At 44.8% G+C, this 20,806-nt stretch overlaps 2 protein-coding genes across 2 annotated transcripts; both read right to left on the bottom strand.

Moving 5' to 3' along the window:
- Positions 1-604: 604 nt before the first annotated feature.
- Positions 605-7,708, bottom strand: erap2 (endoplasmic reticulum aminopeptidase 2). Its single transcript, XM_037483327.2, has 21 exons — positions 7,523-7,708; positions 6,754-7,039; positions 6,478-6,664; positions 6,215-6,384; positions 5,369-5,507; positions 5,151-5,285; positions 4,955-5,075; positions 4,704-4,858; positions 4,506-4,619; positions 4,271-4,402; positions 3,977-4,108; positions 3,696-3,764; positions 3,412-3,587; positions 3,145-3,224; positions 2,883-3,066; positions 2,492-2,648; positions 2,219-2,403; positions 1,958-2,119; positions 1,614-1,754; positions 1,178-1,259; positions 605-923 (listed from the first exon to the last, which is right to left on the bottom strand). Exons 2-21 carry the CDS (start codon positions 6,921-6,923, stop codon positions 777-779), a joined length of 2,838 nt encoding a protein of 945 aa, XP_037339224.1. The 5' UTR covers positions 6,924-7,039; positions 7,523-7,708; the 3' UTR covers positions 605-776.
- A 3,118-nt stretch (positions 7,709-10,826) lies between these two features.
- rgmb (repulsive guidance molecule BMP co-receptor b) lies at positions 10,827-18,146 on the bottom strand. Its single transcript, XM_037483284.2, has 3 exons — positions 17,503-18,146; positions 13,325-13,872; positions 10,827-12,015 (listed from the first exon to the last, which is right to left on the bottom strand). The coding sequence occupies exons 1-3, from the start codon at positions 17,618-17,620 to the stop codon at positions 11,275-11,277; spliced, it is 1,407 nt and encodes a 468-aa protein (XP_037339181.2). The 5' UTR covers positions 17,621-18,146; the 3' UTR covers positions 10,827-11,274.
- Positions 18,147-20,806: the final 2,660 nt, after the last annotated feature.

Genomic DNA, 20,806 nt, shown 5'->3' with positions numbered 1-20,806 from the left:
CGGAATTAATACATGAATGTGACATGTCTTATCCCTTTTACTGGAATTTTTATTTTTAAATCATTTCCTACAAGTTCTTACCGTAATGCCCAACACTGCCGAATAACGTGCTTGACCGGGGTATACAAAATGCGTAAGCCACTCAATACAAAACCCGAATTACCATTAACTGCTTAACTAACCTTGGCCCAATGAAAGCTTGACTCTAGATATTTACATTGACTCTAAACCTGAAACAGTCTGAACTATCAAATATTTGGTTTCAACAACAAAAAAAGAAACATATTATTTACTAGAACTAAATCTTTTTATATCCAATAAATTAATGCCTGGAGCCCAACCCTAAACATTAACCTACATGTCTAACACAACAATAACCTATTTATAGCTCTCAGTAAAATCCCAATTTGTAGCCCCAAAATAATATGATGAATACAAGTCTATACAGAAACAAACAAACAAACAAACAAACACAGCCTGGTTGTATTTAACAAAAAAATATGTTTCAGCAATGCACACAAAGGGGCCAGCAGGTACATTTAACGCTTTTATTGTTTATATGCTGGGTAGTTAGTTTAACAGATAATCTCTCTCTTTATCTCTCTATCTGGGTCAAACCAATAAATCTCTGCTTATTTAGAAAACAGTAATTATATTAAAAATTGTCAGCTTTTCTGTGAAATTGTACACATAAAAAACAAGTTTAAAAAAAGTACAACATCCCAAATAATCTCGCTTTGGTGTCTAATCATCACCTCTCTTTCATCTGCAGTCTTTCACTGTAATGTTTTGTTCAACCAGTTTCTCATAGTCTCTAGGTTCCTCTGAAACCAGCGGACATTTTTCTGCACGTTGTCCAGGGCAACCTGAGATGCTCTCAGCTGAGACGCCTGCTCTTTGATGGACTCAAAGAACAACTGCACCTGGGGATCAAACACATGCTTTCATGGATACATATTTCTAGGTCAGTAAAACTATTTCACAACATGAGGAAATTGGAAATAGTTTTTGCATCTGTAGCTGAGTTCCTGTGCATGACCCACTACCACATGGCCCGCTGGCTATGAATAATTATATTATTGCCAATGCACCCAATAATGATAATAATAATGTTGAAATATTGGTCAACATTTATCTCTAAATTGCCTCTGAATTCAAGATATAAGCGGATATTTACTTCAGCGAGTTCCTCTGGAGAGGAGAACTGGCCTGTGGTGCCCACGATGATGTTTCTAATACAAAATGAGCCCAACTGGAACCTGCGGAGCAGAAAGACAACAGAGAGGATACCCACCGTTTATAATCTTTTCCTCCATATGCCCACCTTGATATTTAGTGGTTTTCATAGCTGCCCCAAATCATTAAAACAATAATCTGTTTCACTTGTTATTGAATAGTATGTTGAAGCCATGTATCACTGGTTTACACAAAGTTTTTGTATTTAGGCAAAAAACACCAGCTTGACATGTAAAAAAAAAACAACTTCTAACAGAGTATATATATACTATGTAAGACATTTGTATGTTTAAAAAAAAATTAAAGAGCATTTTCATAGGCTCACATGTTTTGACCTATACTGTCGTTCATGATGGTCCCAATAATGTTGCACTAACTTTTGAACGAGCGTGTCCCAGTTCTTTTTGACAAAGTTCCAGGCGAGGTGATGTCCCTGCGGGTTCCTGGCCACCATCAGGATGAGAGATGACAGGTCCTGGGATCGAATCACCTTCCCCTCAAGACCCAACTGCAGCAGTCTGGAACACAAGAGCACACTTTATAACCTGCTATAGTAACACCCCATTACCTGAAAAGGCCCATACGAAAATGTGTTATATGGCATATGTCGAACTAGACACTCAATTAAATATCAGGTTTCTGTTGGCTGTAGTAAGACATTAGTTAGCCAGATGGCAACAGCATAAGCTGCGTGAAACATGTCTCGGGGAGGAAGATGTACCTGTGTAGTTTTTTTGTGTCTCTGCTGCAGGTCAAGGCAAACAGGACTTGGCTTTTTTGCGCTGCAGAGAGAGAGATGTTGTATGTGTGTAACAGTGAAGCCCAGCCACGGTCATCTTGAGCTCCAACTGAAAACACCGTCTCTGCCACATCAGTTGGCAAGCTGGGGTAAACAAGCAGAGACGCACATTAGAGATACCATGATACGTTCCACCATGCATGATATCAGAGGTTGTTGACGGATTATAATTTAAGGACATACTTGAGTGTGCCATTGGACTGAAGCCAGTCTTTGAAGCTCGCCTGTGCCCGCCCCAGACAGCGAGGATCGTCCAGGTGGCAAGCCAGTGACAGGAGCTTTGACCTCAGCCGGCGCTCGGACACGGAGCCACTGTCGCTCCACGTCTGACGGTCAATGACCGCACGGAAAAATTGCAGAATGTGCCTCTTCACACAGAAAAGAATTAAATTAAACTGCACCGCATACTGACATTTTCTGAAATATTACACTCAATTTGTACCCTTATCTTCTTACCCGTAGGTTGCTTATTACTTCCAATTCATTCCTTTTCTCAATCATCCTGTAGAAGGCCTCCAGATAGCCAAGTCCTTGTAGAAGAGGCACAGTGTGTGTCTCCAACTGCAGGTAACCAATAAGGTCTAAGCCTTTATTGAGCGGCAGATGACCTGCCCTTTAGAGACATACAACAATATTTATAGTTGTTATTTGAGGTGGGATAGTTTTAATGGTCTTGTTTATGTCGCTCTCTGTCTTATTGTCTGTATTGAGACACACACACACACACACACACACACACACACACACACACACACACACACACACACACACACACACACACACACACACACACACACACACACACACACACACACACACACACACACACACACACACAAAGGCTTACGTGACCAATTGAAAGGCGTTGTGTATCAAGTGAGTCCTGTCTTTGTAGCTGAGAGCAGTGTGGTTTTCCCTCAATAGCTCAGTCATCTCGTCCCAACCACCATCCTCATAATGAACCACATAATAGCCGGTCATGTCAGTGTTTACTTTCACCCAGCTGACGTCTTCCCCTATATGTATACTATCTACAAGAGGCATAAATAGAGAGGATACAATTAAAAAGCACATGTGCATCAAATATATTTAACTTCCTTCACTGTTACCTGTGTGTGTTGTCATCAGGTGTCTGTGGATGGTGCCTGAAGCCTGTGTCTTGTAAGTCAGGGGGATGTGCCAAAGGAAACTAGAAATGAAAACAGTGAATTATTCAAACAGAAAAAAGTTAAAACCCTAAAGTTACTCTATACTTTAATAATGGGGCATGAAGCTGGAAAATCAAATACACAGAGTAAAGGAGAATTGTGTAGTTTTTCTACAAGAGTAAACTGAGTAGGATAAAAAAAACTTTCCAAGTGCATGTGCACGCTCACCCATGTTGCAAAGCTGACCAGAGACGGTCAGAAGGCAGCACTGTCCGTAGGAACCTGTCCTGCTTCAGCAGCAGATTGGGCCCTTTCCTGGTTACAGTTACCAGGGGGATGCCTTTCTGCAGAATCCAGGTGTTCATCATGGCTGTCAGGTCCATGTGCTCACCTGCAAACAGGTACTGTGGGAGACAATAAGTGCAACCACACCATCACAAGATAAGAAAATATTTAAAAATAAAACCGCAATGAATCGATGTCAGTGGGTGGATGTTCATGCGTTTACTCACTGCATTCTTTGATGCCTGGTTGCTGCTGTAACAGTGTTTTCCTGAGATGAAGTCCTCCTCGGAGCATGTCTGGAAAACAACAAAAGATATTTGCAAATCGCATTTACCTTATTGTCATTTATAATGTTTTACAAAATTTGAAATTGTACAATTCACTTCCAGTTACCTTGTGTATATTGTATGTTACAATATTTCTAACTTTTAGTTAAGAAGATTAAAAATGAATGAATGAATTGACTGACAATCGTGACTGTCACAGTTAATGTAAGAGATGTTCGTACATTGGCTAAGCTGTCCCACAGATCCTGGTTGTGTGCATTCCTGTAGCTGTATTTGCGGAGGTATCGTACAATCCCCCGCTGGAACACATCATCGGTCAGAAAGTGTCGCAGCATGTGAAGGACACATGCTCCCTGGTAGAAAACAGAAACATATTTATTCAGCTCGGAAATGGTATGCAGTCATTCCTGGATTTGTATACCTACGTTTCAACTCCGTTATAATATGATTAGAAATGATTGAGTAACCCGATTTGTGACTGCAGGCACAACACATGTAAGAGACTGAAAGCATACTTTATCATAGGAGACTGTGTCAAACATCTGCTTGATCTGAGTGGGGTTCTCTGCTGGGCTGGATATTGGCCGAGAAGAGTTCAACGAATCGTGACCAACTGCTGAAAAACACGTGTCCAGGAGATATTCCTCCTGCAGGATTGCACACAGAACAGGGTTGTGGTCTACTACTCTTACTATTAGTCTGCCACTGTTAATCATTTAAGTTGATTCCCCCATTAAACCAAGCACATACCACTTTGAGGTCAGGATAGGTGGCCTCCACTGAGATGTACTCCATGTATCTGGCAAATCCTTCATTCAGCCAGATATCGTTCCACCACTCCATGGTCACCAGATTACCAAACCACTGCAGGGTGCAAGATCATTACGATTATGAGCATCTAAAGCCCCAAAGTATGCCGTCAGAGAGCAGGCAGTGTCACACTCTCACCTGATGGGCGAGCTCGTGCCCAATCACCATGGTAACCCAGAGTTCATCAGAAATGGTGGACGTGAGTGGATCAAAGAGTAGGCTGGTCTCCCTGTAGGTGGTCAGGCCCCAGTTCTCCATTGCACCAGATTGGAAATCTGGTATGGCGATCAGATCTGAGACATGGGAAACACGCGTAAGCGGAAAGAAAGAAAGAGGGGGAAGAACGGGGTTCTGACAAAGTAGTTAAAGGTAAACTAAACAGAGGGCACCTTGTTTGGGTAGAGGGTAATGGATGTTGAAATATTCCTCGTAGAAGTCTAGCATTTTGACAGCAACCTGCAGGGCATAGTGGGTTTGTGGCCACCTTTCAGGGGAGGCATAGATGGACACCTACAGACAAAAAAAGTACATAAAGATCAAAAAGTGTCCCTGGGAAGGAAGCATTGTTGGCAAGAAAGACCACACCTGCACCCCAGAAGACGTTCTTGCAGTGACAGATTTGAAGTCGCAGATGACAAAAGCTACGAGGTAAGTGCTCATCTTTACACTGGCATCAAACTGGTCCTCGAGCACGCCGTTGTTCACTTCAAAAGTGTTAACCTGAAATACACAAACAAACCACTGTAGCCGTGTCTCGCACACATTTGACCATGTGTGACGGCAAGAATCTATGCAGCACTCACTACAGGCATGTTGGACAGAGAGATGTACTCCGGACTCCTCCTGATCCGTATTGAGAAGTTAGCTTTGAAGCTCGGCTCATCGAAACAAGGGAATGCCATCCGAGCACTAGTGGGCTCAAAGTGAGTTGAAGCCAATGTTCTGAAAAGGCACAAGAGGTGTTTACAAAATAGGCCGGTGAACTGAGGTTGGAAGTGTCGTGAACGCAAAGCAAGGACCAGACTTGAGACTTTAATCAAAGCAATATGACAATGTTTATTTGTGACAGGAGTATTCAGTCCTGCAGTCATACGTGCACGGACTTGTTTCAATCTGTCTAGCAACAGCAAAGAAAAGGGCTTAATACAAAGTGCGCTCGGAATATATAGTCTTTAAGAGCATTCTTGATTGGTTCACTATGATGGAGGCGGCTCCTTGTTTATGACTTTCGGAGAGCCCCATTGGAGCACAGGGATGTCCATCCCTTCAGGCTCTCGGATCATCACGTCTCCTGTTGTTCCTGAGTTCACTGCATACTTGAGCCAGTTTGTGTGTGAGACATGTTAGTCTCAATATTCTGTTTTATCTACCACTGACCCTGGGAGTGCGTGGAGTTCTTTAGCAACAGGTTCACTCCATATTAAGGCTGTTTTGCGTGTGAGCCATGGTCACCCAGTCCCAAATATGGACGTGACCCTGAGAGTGCGTGCAGCCTTTTTACCAACATGTTCGTGTGCTCCGGGTCATACACAGCCTCCACTCATTATTAGTATTACATTATTGTTCAAGTGTAATTGCCATCTAGCGTGAGCATGCATGATTATATTTAATCCTCAACAGAAGCTCTCTGTGTTTTTGTAAGACCTTACCTGGTTTCTCCCGTGCTGGTTCGGTAGGTGCTCTTATAAAAGCCATAGAAGCCTTCTGACAATTCTGCCCCAAACTCAATATTCAGAAAGTACTTCTGCCCGCTGCTGAGCACCCTGGAAGAGAAAATGCCAATCTGCTCATGGGAAGGGTTATGAAGAACTGGAAGAACCTAGAACCACAGGAGATGGAGAGGGGTTAGGTTGACTGTAGTTAACAATAAAAAATAAAAGGTTAATGACAACTGTGCTGCATTTAAAACCACCTTATCAGACGGACGGCCCAGGTTCTGGTCCACTATGGTCGCCTTGGAGATCTGCAGGCCCTTGCTGTGTAATACTACCCAGTTTGTGTTGTTCTGGACGTCGATCTGAATCTGCACTGAGCCAGTGAAGTGGAGACTGGTGAGGTTAGGGTGCAGGAGGAGGTGGTAGTGAAGTGGAATTATGTACCTGAGACAAAGACAGATTTGGACTTTCATAGTCAATGAATCCCAAAGGAAAAAGGTAATTTTCTTGTAAATTCCTCAGAGCGAGCGTACCTTGGCAGGCGAAGACGGCTCCAAGGGAAGGACAGAGTGTCGGTCCCCAAAGGAGACTGTTCTCCTGCGGGGTGAGGAGGGCTAGACGCCTGCTGGGAACTCTGGGCGGGCTGCGACTCAACCAGAGACATCAGAAATAGAGACGGCACCAACAGTCTAACCAAGACCATTGTGGAGGAAATGTCCTTTAACCTGCAGAGCGGAAGATGGACCCCCTGATGAGAGGGTTGAATGCCTGCCGGGATGACGTATCCAGAATATAGACCAATCGAAACGTCTTTTAAACCTGAGATAAATTAGAGCAGGATTAGGAACACACCACACACATTTCGCAGTGACATTTTTATGCCCTTGTACTTCCTGTTTTTTACAGTTGATTCATAAATGTTAACATTAGCAGCCCCGTTGCTACCTACTAAATGAAGGCGTTGAACACATGGATTCTGTCGATTAGACAGATCCTTGGTTTTAGTCCCTTAGTCAAAACACAACAACGCCTGAAGCAGAATGAAACCTGTGACAAACGCGTCCACATGGTTTTCCATGCGGACAAGATGAGGACACAGCTATAACAGTGAGGTGACAACAGCTGCAGCAGCAACAACGGATCAAATCAGGCTGCATACGCAGCAGTCGGGCAATTTTATCATGACAACAGAAATGAAGTAGCAGAAAGTAGCTGTGGAAGATTGTTATGCAGTTACAATGTACAGAATATGCATTCACTTCAAGTCAGGTTTTAACGGAAATGAATGGGCGACAGTTTTACCTCGATCATATTAGCTTTGTCATCCTTCCCTCATGTTCCCGCTGCTGAGTTTCACTTTCTTTTACAATCTAAGCTCCCACCCACTGCAGGCAAAATCACCCTGTGCGTCAGATCGGGCACGCGCGTGTGCGTGCACAAGTGTACGCGACATGCGTGTCGTCAAACCAATGTTGAAGGTGCTCTTGATATGAGGGGGCGGGGGGGAGGGGGTGCTGTTGTGAGTATTTAAGGTCAATGTGACATATCAATCCCCCATAATGCAATGCTCTTGGCAAAGTAAAGCGACATGCCCTCATTTCACTCACTCAGAGGTGCGTGCAGAACCAGTAATACAACTAACAGACATGGCTGAGCCACATAGGGGGCTATTCTACCTTCCTATCATCTACTTATGGACAGGTAGGTGCATTCTATTTATGATACATTATAATGGTGAATATTTTTTAATAGTGTGGTTGAGAAAATGACTCATAAATACCAACTTCTGAGGGGACTTTTTTGATAAAGCATGGCCACCATGTATGAGTTCTCACTGGCAATTGTCAAAAAGTCAAGTCAGTTTTATTTACTCAGTTTAATATTAAAAAATGTTTACAAAGAGCATTGAATAAGAAACCTCTATCTTTAGTCTTTTACATTATTATTCATTGCAGCCAAGATTAGAATAGGACTCAATGGAGTATTGCGATCAAATCCCAATCAGAAGGACTGGTTTTTAAGATGGTTTTTGGTGTTGCAAAATCATTGATTATTGTATTTCTAGGGGTTTATGGCATATGCATGTTAATGCATAAAACATTTGTTAATAGACTGTTACACACCAGTAATGTAGCGTTCTTTTCATGATCAAGTTATGTTTTCCTTATAAGCTAACAGAAAACGTTTTTATTTCATTGTTAAACCACATGCTTTATATCTACAACCACATTTCATTCAATTCAGAAACCCCTGCATCACATTATGTTAGTTAGCTAAAGACCACGTTTGCACCCAGATCGCCTCTCATTTGGTCCTCCATCATCTTTCAGGAGTGGTAGAGGGTGATGTGTTGGCATCTTTGGCCCCACCTGTCCACCTGTCAGGGGAGAGACTCGGCTGGACCCTGCTAGTCTGTATGGTGGGTGACTTCAGGAGCGGGCACCTCGAGGTCAGCTGGAGGTCACCATCAGAAGGCCACATGTCCAGCTCGCCATACAGCGTCGCTTTAGACAGGAAGCATCGTGGCAACAGCGCTGTGGCAATCATCACCGTGGCAACAAGAGACTGGCCATCCTACAGTTGCTCTGTGAGTCACAGGCGACGACCTAAAGTCGCCAGGAGACATCACACCACCTCATCAGGTAGAACAGCTGAGCCTGAATTTGGTTCCTTATTACTCTCCTTACAAACAAACTTTTTATTTCCCAATTTTATTTTTTTTATAGTTACAGATCGTGAAGACAAGATGTGCTATGAATATGAAGAGACAGAAGGTACATCTTCACTTCATTTGGAAATTCCAGTTTGAAAAAGAGGTTGTTGATGTTTGTGTGGTTTGATCTCCAGATGTTGTTGCGTGGACAAACACCGTGGTGGTCATGATTTTGAGGCTGCTTCTCATGAAGGTCTTGGTATTCAACACTTTGATCACCATTTGCGCTGTCATTAAGTGGTAAGCACTAGGGACTAAATTGACTCTCCACTCACCTTCATTGTGTTGTCTTACAGTGTGAAACATGGTACGAATTTGTTATTGATCCAAACGATGGTTATGACATTTCAGATGTTTGGAATTCGAAGGCTTCTGATGCAGCGGGTGACCTTGAAAAGAAAACTTCCCCAGAGAGGGGAACTCTCACACTGAAAGAAGTGGAGAATGATCCTCCATTACGGTTGGAGTTATGATTATGGTCCTACACTAGGTTTTGCAATCACAAGGGTTAAATGAGAGAAGATCCACTGTCGGGATTATGTGCTGCTGTGTTCTCAGCTTGTGACATCCCAGGTGTTGTTGACTGTGACAGTTGAAAACCGATTGTCTGTGAGGCCAGAGTCTGGTATCTGATCGAAACCTAACCTCAGACAGATGGGTTAGCACACCTGTTCAACATGTGTTTGTGAGAAGAGCAGTTTATCTTTCATCCTAAATTCCCTCTCTAAAAGAAAAATTGAGGGAAATTTGGCTTGCTAGAAACAACCCATTTTTACTGTGAGCTGTTTTGACTTAGATTGTTTAATAAAACACTTGCACACCACTTTTTCCTGTTTCTTTAAGCTCCTTGAGTAACACACCGACATAGCAAGAGAGCACCACTAAGTGGCAGTAAAATCACACCTGAAATTTTTATTATTATTATCCAACAACAAGAATATGGAGCTTAACTTCCTCTACAGGAAACTACGTTCATAAATAAGTTAAGTATTTCAACATTGACCAATCACTCGTCACCAAACTGACACTCCATGATGTAAGAGAACACGTTGCCAAAAACTGAGATGAAGCCGATTATGGGCAACCAAATGGGGTAAATTATACAGAATGGTGCATGTTGTAAAGGCCCATAGTCCCACAACACAATGCTAAAACTCACATCTCGGCCGATGGCGTGTTAAGTTCAATGATTTGCGCTATTTTGTCTTCACTCCAGTATCTTACAAGTATACCAGTAATGAGCAGCTCGTTAAATCTGATAGAAAGAGTAAAACAGTCTACAGTAGCAACTTCAAAAGAGGGAAAAAAAAGAGCAGATAGTGTGAGGAGATGAAGGGTGCTGGTTTGGTGGTGAGTTTTGATCTCCTTTATACATACAAAACCATACATTATCTGTCTTTGGCTCAAATGAAAACGTCATGAGAACAACATGAATGAACAGAATGAGAAAAACATACATGAGCAATGCCTTTTGGCAAAAATGTGAAATTCCTCTGACATGATTTTCATAGGAAATAAAAAAACACATCCAAGTATGTAAACAACTGGTAAAAAAAAAAAAATTGTACATTCGTACACACTTGAACATATCTGAAATCAAGATGTACAAAAAGAACAAATTCATACAACAAAATGGTACTGATGGCATTTGCTGTGACAATATTCATAAAACATTCAAAAGTGAACACTTCACATTAACTGACGTAAAACTGAGACGCTGAGTTCAATCAGCTCCTGGAAGATTTAAACAAAAATGGCAGCTCCTTGTTTCACAGACTTAAAGATTGAAAGGTTTCAAAATCAAATTATTGATGGTCTCCAAAACATGAGCCATTGGCGAGTTTGGTAGAGGAAAGTAAAGTGAGAAGAAACACTGATGTGGATTTGTTTAAAAAAAAAAATTAAATAAAACTATATAAAGTGCTTCTGTTAAAACATACATCCTCTGTCTGAGGTATTAAAGATAAATCACATTAAATGGCACAACAACAACAAAGAAAACTACATTATTACACTGAAAACAAGCTATTTACAGTCTGGGGTGTATTTCCAAACACAGGTGCAGTTGTGTCCTTGTCATGTGCATGGTCTAAAAGGTGAAGACAGATTTTGAAAAGCAGTTATGATAACTCATTTTTTATTCACCAGATGGCTGATTCTGCCCGGTAAGATGCACTTAACATTGCCAGTATCTCCTGTGTCCTAAAAACACCCGTTCCCAGTAGCTGTCCAGACGCCCGTTTCCTCTGCACCTGCGAGAAGAAACAGTGCTGCGAAGTATCAGTGCTCAACAAAACTCCCCAAATGATCTCTCTGTAGTGGTCACACCAACATGGGCCTCCTACACCAACGCCGCGCTTAGAACACACAGCAGGAGCACAGCCAGCCGCCTGATAAGCAGAGAATCCGGGGGTAACGCGGCGGTGGCAGCGCCGCGGGGGTAGATCCTCCATCGGTCCCTGTGAGGGTGGAGACTCTCCATGTCCTTTTGGGCGCTGTACGCCGCCACGGTGAAGTTAGCATCCCCGGTGGTAAGGAGGTCAAACACGCAGGAGTGGAAGTAAATGTCCTGCACATCCAGCTGCTCCCTGCAGCGCTCCTTCGCCCCCTCCACACTGAAGACCTGCGTCTGTGTCTGCGGGGAGAAGCCGGGTCGGCGCGGCTGCTGAAGCTGCAGGCCGAGCGCAGGAGGGGCAAGCGGCAGGGGGAGGTGGCCTGCCCGGTCGATGCGCTCTCCTCCGGGGCAGCCGTTCAGACAGAGCTGCAGGTCCTGGGTGGCGTCGTAGGCCTGCGCCAGCTCCTCCGGGATGCGCACCGCCAGGGTCAGGTATCGGCCCAGCTGGCGAACGATGACAGTCACACCGATGTAGCCGGCGTGCAGCTCCACGTGGCGCCCCGGGCTGCGCTCGGAGATCCACAGGGCCCGGACCTTCCCCGTTGCCCCTTCCGCGCCAGCAGAGAGGTGGATGGGGTCCCCGCTGCTCACTGTTCCATCGTCGAAGGCAGCGGGGAGGTTGTCTGTGACGGCCTGGTAGACCCTCTGGTCCGTGCAACCCTCATAGGGCTTGAAGATGATGGTGATCTACAGGGAGGCAGCCAGAGGAGCATCAGCCGAGTTAGTTATAAAGTGGGTGCAATGAATTGAGCATTGTTCACAGTGACAAATTCAATAGAGGTCAAACAAAACTGTCGTCAAGAAGATGAGTAGGGACGACTCATTGTAGAGAAGTTAGTAGGATAAAAATCATTTTTAAATATTTATCAGATTAATCAACTCGTCTACTACTACTGGATGGAAACTGTATTGTATACATAGACATTGTGTGTAACACACACACACACACACACACACACTCTTACAGAAATGGACATTCAGCCATTACACAGGTTATTGACTCTTCCCACTACATTTAAGAAATTACTAAATTACTTTTTAACAAGTAGTAATTTGACACAGCTATGCAAACATCTGACCCACACACACACACCCGATGGTGCATACAGGGTGTGGTGTGAGCATTACGGTTAGCACTAGCATCATAGTTCCGGTGAATGGCTGCTTTGTTCAAATGACAGCCGTGACGAATGAGGCCTGGCAGGCCATTAAGCCTGGTGGGCTGTTAATATATATGTGTGTGTGTGTCCCTATTAATTGTGACTAATAACTTGCCCCACCTCTGAAACAAGGTCAAACCTTCACCTACACAGTGCAGCAAACCTACTATTGGCTTATTGTGTGTTTCTTAACGCACATATGACTAAGTGTATGCATGAGTGTGTAGGGGTTTTAATAATTAAAGCCAATCGACTAAGCTACAGAGGCCAGATCATCGAGGGAAACATAAACATCGCCTCTTTAACGCCACAATGATCAGCTTGTTTTGCCCGTCATCCATTTAGCAGTGCCTGTGTGTCTTATTGTCATAAAGGGATAAAGACGCTGAGTACACATAGTCCCTCAAGCGGAGTGCATTAAGTGCAACTAATGAAACACACACACACACAAGTAAACAGTGGTTCCTTTCACACATTTCATTCCATGTTATAAAGGTCAAGCTATATGTAGGCATTAACCAAGTTATGCTTCCAACACTGCTTCAGTCACAAGAGATAGTCACAAGATCGAGCGGTTAGCCTCGCAACTGTGAGCGAGAGACACAGAAATGGAAAAGAGAGAGAGCAAGAAAAGAGAGAGCAAGAGTGTTTTCTAGCCAGAAATGAATATGATTTCTTACTCTGAGGAACAAAATAAAAACTTAGAAGTCATTATAAAAATGAAAAAATCCCTCTAAACACACACTAACTGGATTGCACCAGTTGCCCCTTAAGAAACTCTTTCAGCCTTAATAACAGCATATTAAAATCCAGAAACCCATTTTCTCTCTTCTCACCTTATTGGTTGCTGTGGCACTGGATCCAGTTACCACGGGAACATTCGTGACCTGAACCGATAGATAGTCATTATCGATGAGAGGCCACGCCCCCTCCACCTTGCAAGTCTGGAAGCTGTCCTTAAACGTCCTCAGGTGTGGGTCACCGAACAGCCCGCAGAACAGGTAGACTGGCAGCGAGTGGCCGTGGCCATGGGAGTGTGCATGCAAGTGGGCGTGTGCGTGGGCGTGCGCATGGGCGTGCTGGGTGCGGCTGTGGTAGTTGCAGGGCTCATGCTGGACCTCGGGGTGCGTGGAGGACGTGGGCCCATCTCTGGAGCAATTTCTCTGGCTCATGAGGTCTGAGATGCCCAGCACGGCCGAGTGGAAAACCAGATTCCCCCGGCAGGACTTGGCTGTCCTCTGGGTGCAGGCAGAGTACGCGCGCAAAGCCTTGCAAAACTCGACGTGAAAGCCATCCACGGCCGGCGTCAGGTGGGAGGTCAGAGAGACGAAGTCGGTTGTGCACTTCTGGATTCGGCACTGGGGGGCCGCGACCTGGCACTGACCTGGAGAGGACGGACAGCAGAGACATGTTTAGCAAAAGAGATATCATCACAGGAACTGTGATAGTGGACCATCAAACCAGTGACAGTGTGGGCGTTTACTATGAGAGCTGGATTGAACTGGAAATACAAAACGCATTCGCACTCAGGTGACAACTAAGGTTACTTTGAACTTCAAAGACAAGATGACACCCGTTGCAATACAACCCAATAAAATGGGACAATGTACTGGTTTAAAGTCTTGATGAATCAGTTGCGCCGCTCCGTGAGTGCAATAAACCTGGGGCGGTAATAAACCAAAGAGCAGCCAGAGAGAAGAGATAAAGGTTTTCTTCCATAACAAGTGAGATAATACTTATCATATAGCCGGGGAGTCCAAAACACAGACAGTGTAAAGAGAGAGGAAGACATTACAAGGTGTGCACAAACACATTACCATGACTTAATAATGTTCCATTATTATTAGGCTGTCAGAAATTTGGTTGACTAAAATGTGTTGTTATTTTCGAGCGTATTGCATTTGTGGTTCTTTGTAGCTTTAGCGGAGAAGAATACTTGATCAGAATTATACCTTAATTAGATATAACTTCTATTTTTCTGTGACTTTAATGGTTGCTTACAGCTCTGAGCACTGAGGGGCTGAGGGAGTGCATCCAAAAGATGGATTATTCTGTCCCTGCACACACATCAGGGACAAAGGTCTTTGTCCAAAATCGTCCCCAATGTTTTACCTATTGTTGTATTTCTGAATGCAACAAGGGTCAAACCATCTTTATATATATCACAGATCATCAGAGAGACCTACAGCAAGAGAGAGAGAGAGAGATTGGAGACCAGAGAAAATGCATCAGTCACAGCGTGCTCCTATTAGATTAGTCCAGAGAGAGGCTGTGCAGCGTATGGGCTCACTCTCGCGCACGCACGCACACACACGCACACACACGCACACACAGCTGCCTTAGAGAAAAGGCAGCTTGTGCATCTATTAGCGTGCACAGTCAAGTGATCTCGAGATGGTGGCATGATCTCCCAATGGCCGAGCAGAAGCAGAGAGTGCGTGTTTTTTTACAGAAATCAACAGATTTCATTATTGTCGCACCACAAAATGACTTCCATGAACACAACCACGAACACATAAACACACACAGGCAAAACGCACTTTCCGGCCCTTCTTTGTAGACTATTTTTGGGGCATGACAGAGTCAGGTGTCACCATTTGGGGGCAGTAGTGCTCCAAGTTGTAGAAATCAAGGCGCAGGTACGAACCCCCACTTACACCGAGCTTTGGAATCTGTCTCCTGCCTGTTACCCAGACACCGACCCACGGACGCACACACAGGCAGAGGCTTCCGTCCATGCCGAGCTCCACTGTGCAGACGGTCCGAGCACTGAGGACACATTGTGTCTTTGATTGGCGCACCAAACAGCCTCCTTTTTTTCCTTCCTATCTGCCCCGCAGTACCTAAATACCGCTCCCAATCTAATCAGAGTGGGTTTATTCTCCGTCGGAGGGGTATCAAATCATGAGCTGCTCTAAAAACGGACAAAAGCTCTCATTCACGGCCATTCTCCCTGCAGGGTGACGTAGCGGGGAAGAGAGTCGCCCCTGTGTAACGCAAGAACTCGGGTTCAAACTCTCCACTTATATAAAAAGGTTAAAACTTCTCTGATCACGAGTATCTGCAGATGTTTGACACCGGATGAACCTGCAGTTTTTCCTTCCTGTGAATGTGTCACGCCAATAGGACACTGGGTTTCCAGAACACATCAGAACATTGGACAGCTTTATTTTCATAATTTCGCTATTGAAAGCTTCCAGTGGTCTCTCTTCTGTGGAGCGGTCCTCATCAGCGTCCTTTTTTCAAGCAAGCATAGCTGTACTTTTAAAAATGGATAAATACTGAATTGCCTTGAAAATAAGAAAAGAATAAAGAACTCCTCATGGGCACCGCTGAGGCACGAGAGCCACCCAACACACCCGCAGCCTGGTTTGTGTCATCCCCTGGGCTGAGTATCTTATATAGACACAATAAAACCAGCAGCAATGCCCACAGCACTCCTTCTATGTCCTACCACAGTATTAACCTGCTCTCCACTCCCCTCTACATAAGCACTATTCTGGCATATTGAGTAGTAATGCTATTCTGTTTTAGCCTTAAGCCCTCTCTCTCTCTCTCTCTCTCTCTCTCTCTGTTGGTCTCTCTAGAGACACACTCTCCACCACTAGACAGGGGTCAAAAGATCCCCCGGCCGAATCTCTCAGGCTCCGTTTAGCGATTCTTTGTCTCCCGATCCGTCAGACCTCTCTGATCTCCGGAGATCAGGAAAGGATCCGCAGGGATCATCTCCGAACAGAGGGAATGGGTTGTGAAGTGCTTATTGATCACCTTGTTGTGTGTTTGCTCTCGCACGGCTCACATCCCACAAACAGCCCTCCACGCTTTGGGATACAAAGCTCTACAGGAGTTCACTACGGCGTGCACTCGTTCTCTCTCTCGGCCAGACACTTGTGGGGGGGGGGGGGGGGGGGGCTTTTCCTGCCCCGCCGTCCAAACAGACGCACGGACCTGACGCCTGTGGCGACAACTAAATAAATGCCTTGAAATGTAAAAAGTGAAAGAAAATCAAACAACGGACTAAATGATACAAATTCTTTCCAGGTGACGCACGTGTAGCAGGAGGTGCCAAGAGGGTCTTTATTGGGAAGTGATTGTCTCTGTTCCCACCAGGCAGCGTGCAGAGGCGGTTTTGTCCCGCTGCCTGAGCTGTGTTAAACTAATTACTGGAGGTGTGACTGCTCAACAGACAGCCGACCCCATGCAACCCCCCACCCCCCGAAAAAGAGCCTGTTTGACAGAAAGAGTGCTGCTTTTTGGACCATATGGAAAATACATCTGTGATGATGACTTTAAGCGCAACAAACAATGTGGTAAATTAGTGGTTGTGCGCCTACAGCTGCAGAGAAGGAATCATTCTGTCAGTGATACAGACACCTTATTTACTTGAGGCTTTCAGGGAGCACAATTTTCTTGTGTTTTTGTTTTCTTCGTCTCTACAGCATGTGGCTTAAATTGGGCGGTGTAGGTTTATGCTTGTTGGAGAAACAGCCACAAATTTCAAAAACACAAAATCAACACATTGTTGTTCACAAAACATAACTTAAAATCCCCTTCCCACCATGCATTTTATTTATGTGCATCATGCAACTGGACCTAAAATAAAAACACAGTGCTGCTGTGATCCTAACTCTGTACTGGCTGACTGGGTAAAACTGTATTCTGGTATCTGTGGACATTAGGAGAGATTCACCCCTCTCTTCCCCTCCTCCATGAGCCATTAGGGGCAGACAGGAGGATGACGGCCCAGGAGAGAGGAGGAGAAACTCGATCCGTGCTCAGACTGCAGCACTACCGCTGGAGAGAGAGCCTTTGTCAGGCAGCACGGGGCCCGACGCGACGATCCGCCACGACCACCCATTTAAAAACGTCCATGTAACCGACGGAGGGACGGCTCTCTGGTCACTCCGTGGTGCAATAGAAGTCAATGTTTGCCGCGGTTATAGTTGTTCGTAAAGACAGACACACACACACACACACACTTTGGTTGTGGCAGTGTTGGAGTGAGTTAACTTACCTATGTGAGCACCGCAGCAGAGAGCGATGATCAGCAGCAGCAGCGACCGGAAGCGGCGCACCAGAGACGGACAGGCGAGGCGCTCAGCCCCGCGGCAACAGCATCCGGCTCTCCCCATCCCCGTCCATGCAGGGCCAGGAGGGGAGAGGGGACGGGGCTCCAAGGGGCGAGGGCGCGGGGTGTCCAGGCCTCCTTACTACTTCTGCTCCTTCTTCCTCGGCCTCTCCTTCCTCACTTTTCTCTCCTTCCTCTCCCCCTCGGGTGCGTTGGGGCATTAACGCTCCTCGGAATGCAGGGCGGACGGGAGTTCGAGAGGCAAAGAGAGGACGGAAGACAAAGTGCAAAGTAGAAGTCGCTCCCAAGGACACTTTTACTTCGTTTCTCCCCCCCCCACCCACCCCCGTGCTAATCCACGCCCACGTGACACGAGAGTGCGCTCGCCCGCTAGTGGGACTTTCGCCTCGTTTTGGATCAGTCCTGCTCTCGCGTCCCAAACACACACGATCACATTTCTCTCTCTCTCTCTCTCTCTCTCCCTCTTCCTCACCACGCAGGACGGGGTTTCTCCTGCACTCCTCCCCTCTCACTTTCTCCTCCTCCTAAAAATCAATGGAGAATCAAACAAACCCTGCTGGCGGAAAACCCGCCCACCGGAGAGAGAGGGAGGGAGGGAGAGAGGGAGTGGGAGAGAAGTCTGCAAAATAATGAAGAGGCTGGAAGTAAAAGTTGTAAAAGGTTGGTACGGTGCCATTAAATCACTGTGTGTGCCGAAGGAATTAATGGCTAATGTAGTGCTGCCAGGGTGTTTTATGAAATACACAAATATTCGAAGATGTCACAATTCTTTCTGATGTGTGCTCGTTTTTTTCCTGCTATTCTTGCAAATATAATAATAATTGTCCCATCTGAACAACTAAAGGAAATGTTTATAGTTAGGCTACAAATAAGAGCAAAAGGGTGTGCATGTATACCTTTCTGTGATTTTAATCTGCTTTGTGATATATTCATTTACTTATTTATCCACTGAGCAAATGAGTTGCAATTACTTTGAGAGGGGAAGAAATGTCATTACTTAGTGAAATAAGTGGCAAATTCGAGTCTGATTGTTTGTTCATTGATTTGGGATAAAAGCCTCTCGGAGCTTTATTACATTCGTTCAACAACAACGATGTTCTGTGTGAAGATATAGCGGAGTAATGGCTCTCCCTCTGTGTGTGTGTGTGTTGTCATCTGAGTGCACATGCTTTTGGTGCATAATAGCGCATGTCAGTGCTGCCCTGCATTGCTGTCTCACAGCGGTTACGGACCATAGCACTGCTCTGCAGACCTTGGGTCCCCCTTCAGGTAAGCGCTGTCAGCACTTTCAAGGTGGTCTGCACTGTTAGGTGGTACCCGCCTGCTGCCCGTCACCATGTTGAGAGCAGTAAAGAGTCAATCGAATGGCTCCTGATCACAGATCTTGCACCTTTGACTTTACTCCAAATATTTACTGCTGGAAGGACCAACCTTTTTTCATCTGTGCTTACATTGTTGGCAAAAAGCACGAGAAGAGGAACACAATGTGAAGGGAGCACTTTTGTGACACAGAGCAGTCCAGACAAGACAGAACAACACCGGCACATCCAACCGTAACAGTAGTAAATCTGTTCAGCCAAAAGAACCAAACTAGTGAGCAAACAATGTAAACAGCCCCAGGAGATTATGACAAGACACTGCAGCCCAAACCGCATGTAACTCATAAATGAATCCCTTCACACCCATTTTCTGGAGGCTGTTGAAATGGGTTATAATATTTTTTGTTGCAAAGCAGTTGAACGTGATTTAAACCTCGTTTTCACATTGATTATGGAGGGTGTCAAATAAAGCTTCAAAGCATTTAGAATAAATCATTTACAGTGTGCATATCTACGGTGTGTTTGTTCTTTCACCGGTTAGTTGGTAATCTGTCAAGTGTGCCTAAGGTGTTTGTGCCGACCTGTAATTCTATGCCAACCTTGACTAACTTGTTTGCATGTGTACAGTATGTTCAAATGGGAGAATTAAAGTGATGTGTGCGTGTGTGTGTGTGTGTGTGTGTTCATAACGATGGCAGCTATGTAACAAGCTGCTGTGTGGCTGATGTTTCATGTGCCATGTGTCAGGGGCGGATAGTTTCACTCCAGCATGACTCAACTACAGGATGCCCACTATACTCACTGCCCAACATCATTTTGGCCATAGCCGCTCGTTCCCCACTGATTGTGTCAGTGAAAATAAACATGCACCATTAAGATCATGAGAGTTTGACAGAGAAGATGTGTGTAACTAAACAAGGCTCTGTTATTAGATTATGCTGATTTCCTGTTTGTGCCAGATGCCTCTGATCTCACCAACGAGGAACTCTTTGAGTGTCCGGGACTCAGTAAATCCTGTCAGATGTTGTATTGAGTTTGGTATAACGAAAGAAATAATCCGATATACAGCTGACAATGTTTTTTGTATTTCCATTTGACGCTACTTTATAATTCTACTCCTGAATATTTTAGAGGCATTTTCTTCTATAATCACCAAATGTAAACCAAATAAAACAGCTATTGGACCAACATGTTAGAGAGCATCTCCACAACTATCGACATCAAACAAGGAAATAGCTTTCAGAACAATAGTGTTAATCAGTGCAGAAACATGCAGAGTTGAAGGAACATTAAGGATTTTCCAGTGGCTTGTTGTGGCACAACACCTTTCTAAGACAATTCATGCTTGTTTTCATTTTTCAGCTTTGGAAATATTGGAGCAGAAACTAAGCAAGCAGCGTTTTGAATGTTAAAACTGTGTTTCTGACTGACCTGCCACCCCACTAAAGCATGGAGGAAGGTTCATTAATGCAAACGCCAAACACAGATTGATTAATTAAATTACACGAGTGAATATGGTGCGGGCCATCATGACTAATTTCATATTTCATTCCAATCACGCATCCGCCAACGGAGACGCGCACAAACCTTGATAACACATGCCTCAATTCATGGGAGTTTAATTATATATTTCATACTAATTCATTTAATCAATTTCCCCACAGCTGAGACCTGGGAGCAGTGGACGCTGAAGCTCACTCACCAGGCTCCAAAGACAGACACACACTTACACACACACACATACAAACACAGCTCTACAGAGCTGCCTATCACACATGCATTCACATTCTGCGCCTCAGGCACAAAGACTGTCTGTCTCTGAACGTCCAGCTTGTCTTCACCTCCACACCTCAGCCTCCCTTCTCCACTTCTACCTCTCACCGCCTCCCCCCCCCCAACTCCAAACAGCC

The sequence above is a fragment of the Pungitius pungitius genome, chromosome 5 (assembly GCF_949316345.1).
Source record: "Pungitius pungitius chromosome 5, fPunPun2.1, whole genome shotgun sequence".
Classification (NCBI taxonomy): domain Eukaryota; kingdom Metazoa; phylum Chordata; class Actinopteri; order Perciformes; family Gasterosteidae; genus Pungitius; species Pungitius pungitius.
Note: the sequence above shows the minus strand (reverse complement) of the source record. Positions and strands in the feature narration are given on the sequence as shown.